The sequence below is a fragment of the Pipistrellus kuhlii genome, unplaced genomic scaffold, assembly GCF_014108245.1.
Source record: "Pipistrellus kuhlii isolate mPipKuh1 unplaced genomic scaffold, mPipKuh1.p scaffold_m20_p_25, whole genome shotgun sequence".
Taxonomy (NCBI): domain Eukaryota; kingdom Metazoa; phylum Chordata; class Mammalia; order Chiroptera; family Vespertilionidae; genus Pipistrellus; species Pipistrellus kuhlii.
Window position 1 is genome coordinate 846090 of NW_023425524.1, and position 8327 is coordinate 854416.

The window sequence follows — 8327 nt, forward strand, 5'->3', positions numbered from 1 at the left end:
CTGGCTGAGTGACAGGAATGGTGGGACCAGGACACCCTTGACCTGGACACACCACCCCAGGGAGAGAGAACCCAGCCACGCAGAATTATTTACAGACACAGTGTACACTCTCTGAATGCCATGCCAGAGCGAAAGGAATGTGGAATTTTTCTAAATGCCCTGTTTCTAGTTCAAAAAACATTTAGTCAGGCCCTGGCCATTGTGGTTTGGCTGGTTGGGTGGCATCTGGGCACTGGCAGGTTGCTGGTTCGATTCCCAGTCAGGACACATGCCCGTGTTGCGAGCTCAGTTCCTGGTGGAGGGTGTGCAGGAGGCAGCTGATTGACGTTTCCTTCTCATATCAACATTTCACGTTCTCTCTCCTCCCTTCCTCTAAAAATTAATTTTAAAAAATATATTTTTAAAAAACATTTAACCTGGAACAGGCCAGCTGACCCTTCCCCATTTTTGTGCAAGAGCGGAACCTTCCAGGCCTGCTGAGTTAACCCTTCACTGCACAGCTAGGCAGGAATTAGCACAGTTGGTGAAGGGAGAGGAAAGGGTGCCAACCCAGGAAGGCTTCCTGATGGAGGTGTCGTCAGAACCAGCCAGTGTTGCCCGTTTTAACTGCTTGTGCTGCTCTGTGCCTTTGACTGACCTGGATCTTGCGTTTTCAGTGTTCCCAGCTCTTAGACGAGAACCTGAAAGATGAGTACTTTGAGGAGATCACGGAAGAGTATGAGGATATTAGACAGGACCACTATGAGTCTCTGAAGGTGAGTGACCAAACCAGGGGGCAGTTGGTTTGGGTGCTAAAACAGTCCTACAGTTTTCACTGTGACTTGACTATTTTGAGAAGGGGGAAGGTTTGGGAACATTCTAGAGAAGTCCTGTTTCCCAGTTGAGATCAGAGTTCTGGGTCTGAGTTTCCAATAATTTGTGGTCCTATGAAAATTAATTTTCCTCCCTCCTCCACACACGTATTGAGCAGTACGTATTGCAGTAGGAATGAGGTGCTGTGCTCAGACCCGAGTTACGGGGATGAATAAAACATGAGCTCAGAGCCAGCAGGGGGACGGGAACTGAAACGGTGCTGGGCACACGCCACAGACCCTGGATCCTGAGCAAACAGCGGGAGGACCCGGGACGGGACGGGAGCACTGGCATCTCCCCGGCTCCCAGCACTGACATCCCCTCCCCGCCGACGAGCTTCCTTGGACATCCTTCTGTGGCCGCAGCTAAAACCCCAGAGTCTGACAAATAAATTCTTTTCCTTTCCTAGGAGAGAAGATACTTACCCTTGAGCCAAGCTAGAAAGCACAGCTTCCATATCGACTGGCTGGCGGAGCCGCCCCCAGGTCGGTCTATGTTGAACAGAGGGGGCCGTGGTGGTAACGGGGCTGGAGGGCTGCTTGCATGGACGTGGCTACAGAGCCAGCCGGGCAGCCGGAGGTTCCTGATCGTGTCTAGTGATGATGATGAGGGACAGTGACGATGGGAAAGAAAAGCAAGCAGTTCCACGTGCAGAGAAGCAGGCACCGCAGCCGCTCCGGGTCCCGGGCGCGGCTCTGCAGTGGATGTGCTGGGCTCTGCCCACTTCCGTCTGAGGACCTGGGTGCGGGGTCATGGTGAGGAGGAGGAGAGAGGGGAGGGGAGGACTCAGTCTCTGCTGTCTGCTAAGCCCAGCGCCTTCCGGTGCTGGGGAGGGAAGCCCTCTCGGAAGTCTTCAGTGATCTCACGGGTGATGCATTTTAGACTCATCTTGGCATGTTCTCATATACCCACTGCCACTTAAGAAGTAGCCTACTGCCCATTTAAAGAACAAGACGGTCCCATGTAGCAGGCGTCCCCTGGGGTCCCCCCTCCCCTGCACGATCCTGAATTTGATGCCTCAGCTCCATGCCTCCCCCTAGACTGTGACTGTGTGTGTCTGTAGCCGTAGGTGATAGAGATTAGCCGTTTCATGTCTTTAAACTTTATATTCGTATCTTTCCACAGCGACCTCTAGCTCAGTATAGTCCTTATTTGTACACGTGGGAGATTAACCTAAGTCGTGTTTTCTTGGATGGAGTGGGGGTGGGAGGGTTGAGGGAAGATTCCAAGGGTGATTTAGTTGGTTACATGGGAGAATTTTTTTTAAAAAAATATTTCTTTATTGATTTCAGAGAGAAGAGAGAGAGAAAAATCAATGATGATAATCATTGATCGGCTACCTCCAGCATGTCCCCTACTGGGGGATCGAGCCCTCAACCCAGGCTTGTGCCCTTGACTGGGAATCGAACCTGGGACCCTTCAGTCCACAGACCAACGCTCTGTCCACTGAGCCAAGCCGGCTAGGGCGGGCGAATGGTCTTATGAAAGACTCGCTGCAGAGGGACTCCCTCCCCATGGCAGTGGGAGGGCCCCTCTTGGTGAAAGGACTGCGGGGATCGCAGAGAGGCGAGGCGGGGCGCGGGAGCCGGCAGAGCGGGGCCCAGCCGGGCCCGCGTTCCCGCTGACGTCGGTGCTCCCCTCCCGCAGCGGCGCCCACGTTCCTCGGCACGCGTGTCTTCGAGGACTATGACCTGCAGGCGCTGGTGGGCTACATCGACTGGAAGCCTTTCTTTGACGTGTGGCAGCTCCGGGGCAAGTACCCGAACCGCGGCTTCCCCAAGATATTTGACGACAAGACCGTAGGTGCGTGCGGTGCTCCCTCTTCCCTCCTCCTTCGACGCGAGCCGGCGAGGCGGGCCCCAGCCGGGGAGGCAGGGCAGGCTTCCCGGAGGAGGTGGTGTGTGGACTGACTCTCGAAGGTTAAGAGGGAATGGCTGAGGCTGGGCCTGGGGACGGGAGGGAGCGCGGAAGAAAGGGGTCCCACTTGAGAAGGTCCCACATCCCGGAGGTCCCTGAGGGCCAGTGGTGTCGTATGTGCACGAGAGCTTCGGCGACAGGAGGATTTGCCTGCTTCGTGTCACTCTGTGGGGCAGACAGGTTTGGGGGACCACAGGTTTGGCGACTTGCCTTCACCAAGTAGAAAAATGGAAGCGGTGTGAGCTGGGGAGACAGACTGGGAGCTGCATTTGGCAGGAACCACAAACGGACACTGCCTCACCCTGAGTTGCGCTGATGACAAACACTGAGAAAGTGTTTGAGGGGAAGGAGGTGTGAGAAAGCGCGACAGGAGAGGCTGGCGGCTGTAAGGGAGGCCCTGATGGCATTCGCATCTTGGACTGAGTCCCTACGATGCTCTCCTCCCAGGCGAAGAGGCCAGAAGGCTCTACGGCGATGCCCAGAACATGCTGAGCGCCCTGATCGCGGAGAAGAAGCTGCGGGCCCGGGGCGTGGTGGGCTTCTGGCCTGCGCAGAGCGTGCAGGACGACATCCACGTGTACCCCGCGGGCTCGGAGCCCCGGGCCGCCCAGCCCATCGCCACCTTCTACGGACTGCGGCAGCAGGTACGGGAGCGGGGGCTGCCACAGGCTGGCTGCTCTGCGGTGTCAGCAAAACACGTAAATAATTAAGTCTGAGCTTTGGGTAAATGGCAGCCTGACCCTCCTCCCCCCAGATGACCAGTCACAGGCCTGGCCAGAGGCCTCTGAGGACAAGGGGAGAAGAGGGCGGGTCAGCTGTCTCAGGCGGTGGAGGAGAAGCCCCGCCCCTGCCTGGGTGGTCACACGTCAGCTGTGAACATGCGTGTTATTAAAGTGGGCTGGTGGCTTCTCTTTCGGGGAGACGGGCGGGACCAACCTGGGCTGGATGTGAACCAGGGGCTCAGAGGGCTCTTGAGGGGCCGTCTTGTTTAGTTTCCACGCAGGCCTCGTTTGGGGGCAGTTTGCGTGTGTTCTGCAGAGGACAGGAAGGTGGTGGACGTTGTGCCAGTCCACAGCCTGTCCTCACCCCCTGGCAGTTCGTCACAGCCCCGGCTTCTGTCGGCGTCACGAGAGCAGGCCCAGTGCCCCGCGGCCGCCCTCACACGTCCCCACCTTGCACAATGCAGATACGATACGCACGTCCCTTCAGCTGCTATAAAAAAAAAAAACACCGTTGTCCTAATCAAGAATTGGAACCAGACCTCAGCGGAGCTATTAACAAAGGGCTGCAGTAAATCAGTGTTGCACAGTTTTGCTACCATTTCAGTCGTTCAGAAGTGATAGTGTTGCTTTTAATCCTAACCACAGTATAACTCACAGTGACAGGGAGTTTTACTCCAACAACATCTGTAGAGATTCTTCGCTGAGGACATTAAACAGCACATGACGAGGGACGTGGGCGGCCACGTGACCATGGCACTCGGGCCAGACGCCCCGGATAGAGACGGGGGCTGGTCTGGGGGACTGGCGCGTTCCTTGCCCCGGGTCACGAAGGTCACAAACTGCCTGGCCCCGTGTCGCACCCTGCAGGTCCCGTGTCCTCTGATCTGCTTTCAGCCCCGAACCCTCTGTGTCCAGTGTGTGATGACTCGGTGTGCCCTTGTTACCCACGCAGATGGGTGTTTGAACGGATGGAGCGGTCCAGGCCGCAGCGGGTCCTGCTCGGGGTCTGTGCTGAGCGGCTCCGCTGCCATCCCCTCCGGCGTGCACGGGCTCCGTGCCCTTTGCCCCTTGGGCAGGAAGCTCTGCCTCCCCTGGCATCGCGAGCACAGAGCAGCGGATGGCAGTTCAGCTGGTGAGCAGCTCCTCCCTGCGGAGCTGCCCTGGCTCCTGGCATCTCGTGTCCTGCGCTGTCTCGCCCACGGACAGGGAGGCTGTGCTTGTTGCCAGAACCAGTGAGCACATCGCTCCTTGGCTGCTGGGTCGACCCCTCATCAACTGACTGACCAGCCCCACTGCCACCCCCAGTGTGGGGGTCAGGAGCGTACCCCCCAGGCCGCCGCTCTCTGACCTGAGCTAGTGGCTCAGGCTTGTCCACCTCGGGCTTCTTGTCGGGAAGCAGAGCTGACAGCATCCCTTCCTTCACCAGGTGGCTGAGAGGATGAGGTTAGTTTATTCACCTGAAGCCTCAGGAGCAGTGCCTGGCATAGCGAAAGCGTCACTCAGTCAGTGTTCGTTATTAGGTGTTCATGGTCTCAGCAAAATTGTTGCTGGTGAAATACATTCAAGGTCTTATTTGTCAGCTTAATGGCAGGGAAGAGTCCGTCATCAGCTGAAAATGGAAGATGGGAGAGGCATGGCCTGGGGAGAGGGCCCCAGTTTGATTTGAAGTAAGGGAAGCAGCGGGTCCTGCTGAGTGCTGGTTTCAGCTGGTCCAGGGCCCCCTCAGCTGCTCCTGAGCCAACGTGGGCAGCCATGCCTGTGCTGCTGGTGCGGAAGCCGAGGCTTACATGTGGGTTCCGTGTTGATTGTTAATAGAAAACGCTTCAGGGGAAGTTTTTATTTTGATGTTGAGGTTCCAGTTCCTAGCACAGAGCCTGTGGCCTCGGTAAACTTGCGGTTAGTTTGTAAACGAGCAGGTTAACTGGTTTCTTTCCTTTTTTTTTTTTTTTTTTTTTTTTTTAAATATATTTTATTGATTTCTTATAGGGAGGAAAGGAGAGGGAGAGAGAGTCAGGAACATCGATGGCAGAGAAACATTGATCAGCTGCCTCCTGCACACCTCCCACTGGGGATGTGGCCACATCCAAGGTACATGCCCCTGACCGGAATCGAACCTGGGACCTTTCAGGCCACAGGCCAATGCTCTATCCACTGAGCCAAACCGGTTTCGGCTTAACTGGTTTCTTAACTTCGTATGCCATGTGATAGTTTAAAAATCTCATTTCACTTGTTCATTCAACAAATCTGTTTGGAAATATTCTGTTCTCTTCTAAGTGCTGTGGGGTTAAGTGTACAAAATACACACCCCTCCCTGTTCAAACTGGTATCATTCACCTGTCTTGCTGTCCGCTGTGTAGTGCCACGTCCCTGCTCATGCCTCTCCTCCCCTCCCCTTGGGTTCCAGGCGGAGAAGGACTCAGCCAGCACGGACCCGTACCTCTGCCTCTCGGACTTCATTGCGCCACTGCACTCGGGCCTGCGGGACCACCTGGGCCTGTTCGCCGTCGCCTGCTTCGGGGTGGAGGAGCTGAGCCACGCCTACGAGGAGCAGGGCGATGACTACAGCAGCATCATGGTCAAGGCGCTGGGGGACCGGCTGGCCGAGGTAGGGCAGCCGCGCCCCGAGGACAGAGGCGGGGCGGGGGCCCGAGACAGCGCCCGGGAGCGGGCATCCCGGGCACCAGGTGGCCTGGCTTGAACTGCACGCAGCTTTCAGCCCTGTGTCCTTTAGCTGTTCTCCCACGTCACCTTCTGGGCAGCGGGACCCTTCCATGGTGCTGCAGCTGGAGTCGCCCCGAAAACCTCGACTTGACTGTCTTAGTTCTCATGTCTCCGTTTCCTGCTGTGACATGACTTCCTGAGGAGCCTGAGAAATTTAAACGGACGCGTTTCAGAGCTCCAGTTCTAACCCTGGGGTGTCCTCTGGGGTCCTCTGTCTACATGCAGTGAGCGAGCTGAGCTCTGGGGAGGCCCTCCCCCTTTCCTGAGGCCAGCAGTGAGCACTGAGCAGCTGGAATGGCCCCAGCTTTCCCTTCTGGCCACAGTGCACTGCAGACGGGCCTGCAGGGAAATGTTGACATTAAAGGGCTTAGAATCCTTGGATCATTAACTATGGGACTTCAGTGCCTAATTGGAGGCCAAAACTGAGCCAGCAGAGCAACTAAGGACACTACAAAGGGGTCGAGAATCCGGCTTGTGCCCCCTGGCTGGTCCAGGCAAGGGCGCCGCCTGCCTGGCGTTGATGGAGGGGGGCAGGCACACTGATGCCCAGGCTCTGGCCTCTGCCTGACCCCTCTCCCCTTGTTCCGGGCCAGGCCTTTGCAGAGGAGCTCCACGAGAGGGTGCGCAGAGAGCTGTGGGCCTACTGCGGCAGCGAGCAGCTGGACGTCGCCGACCTGCGGAGACTGCGCTACGGGGGCATCCGGCCGGCCCCCGGCTACCCCAGCCAGCCCGACCACACCGAGAAGCTCACCATGTGGGAACTGGCCGACATTGAGCGGTGCACAGGTACGTGCCAGGAAGCGCTGTGCCTGCTTCTACTCAGCGGCTGCCCTTCTGTCCTCAAGCCGCCCAGCTGCCAGGCCGGTGCCGGACACCGAGTGTGCGAGCGTGTCTCCTGTGTCGCTCTCTGCAGGCATCCGGTTAACGGAGTCGTTAGCGATGGCGCCTGCTTCCGCCGTGTCCGGCCTCTACTTCTCCCACCAGAAGTCCAAATACTTTGCTGTGGGGAAGATTTCCAAGGATCAGGTAAGCTTGCTGCTGCAGGATATGTGGCTTCCCGGGGTGGATCCCTGTCTTATTTTAAGTGGAACTATAGAATCTATTGTATTTCACATATAAATGAGAACAAAATGGGAAGGAAAGGACAAAGACATTTACCTCAGTTAAGGTCCTGATTCTGACCCTCTCATGTACATGCAGTCCACACTCACGCATGCACACTCACGTGTGTGTGTGTGTGTGCGCACACATACATGCATGCACACGCTCAGCCCCCAGCCAGCTTCTAAGATTTAAATGTTTACTGCATGTTGTTTCCTGCCCATAGCTTAGACAACTTAGTGAATAGACAGCTCTTCCTCTCCAATAAACTCTGCTCATAAGACGTGAAACGGAAGGTACTTAATGTTTCCGGGCAGATCCTGTGGGAACCTCTGTTCAAAAAGCCATATTATTTTGGTCTAATGAGCTGCTTCGTATCTTCGCAGGTTGAGGATTACGCTCTGAGGAAGAGCATGTCTGTGGCCGAGGTCGAGAAATGGCTTGGGCCCATTTTGGGATATGACACGGACTGACTTGCTGTGTCTCACCTTTTCTGTACTTGACGACCCTCAAGAGATTAGAGCCCAGAGTCCCTTAAGGAAGCAGCAGCACGCAAGCCCACACGCATGGGCCACACCAGCGCGGCTTTGTGTCCCGTCGTCGTCGTCGTCGGGTGAAACCTAGCGGAGCTGGGACTGCCCGTTTCCTGGGAGCACGCTGCTGTGTGTGACCCTCGGACCGCAGCAGCCGGGGGCGTGCGCTGGGGGATGAGCTGGAGATGGGAGTCAGCCTGCTGCTTTCATTTCTACCCGGGACCTCGGTGGACACGTGGTATTGTTTTTTCCTCTCCGACTCCGCCGATCAGAGCGCTTTACCCACGGCAAAATGGCACGGTGAGAGGCGGGGCTGCCACCGTGGACTCTGACGGGGAAGAAAGGAGAACTGCTCTTCCTTCTTCCGGAGGCTTAAAGGATGGCAGAGATGCCTCCGGCAAAGGCACTCAGTAACGGCTGGCTTGTCGGGAAGACGCCAGCTGTTGGCATTCGTGTGGTCAAATACAGCCATGCTCTCTAA

At 56.5% G+C, this 8327-nt stretch overlaps 1 protein-coding gene across 2 annotated transcripts in view; it reads left to right on the forward strand.

Moving 5' to 3' along the window:
• The window catches only part of MTR (5-methyltetrahydrofolate-homocysteine methyltransferase), a 37399-nt gene extending 29072 nt beyond the window's left edge, over nucleotides 1-8327 (forward strand). For both annotated transcript variants that reach the window (XM_036453408.2, XM_045587066.1), the window contains exons 26-33: nucleotides 657-755; nucleotides 1262-1337; nucleotides 2500-2655; nucleotides 3217-3413; nucleotides 5896-6096; nucleotides 6806-6998; nucleotides 7126-7238; nucleotides 7700-8327. In XM_036453408.2, coding sequence (XP_036309301.1) covers nucleotides 657-755; nucleotides 1262-1337; nucleotides 2500-2655; nucleotides 3217-3413; nucleotides 5896-6096; nucleotides 6806-6998; nucleotides 7126-7238; nucleotides 7700-7786 — 1122 coding nt within the window. In that variant the 3' untranslated portion in view covers nucleotides 7787-8327. The remainder of the gene's footprint in view (nucleotides 1-656; nucleotides 756-1261; nucleotides 1338-2499; nucleotides 2656-3216; nucleotides 3414-5895; nucleotides 6097-6805; nucleotides 6999-7125; nucleotides 7239-7699) is intronic.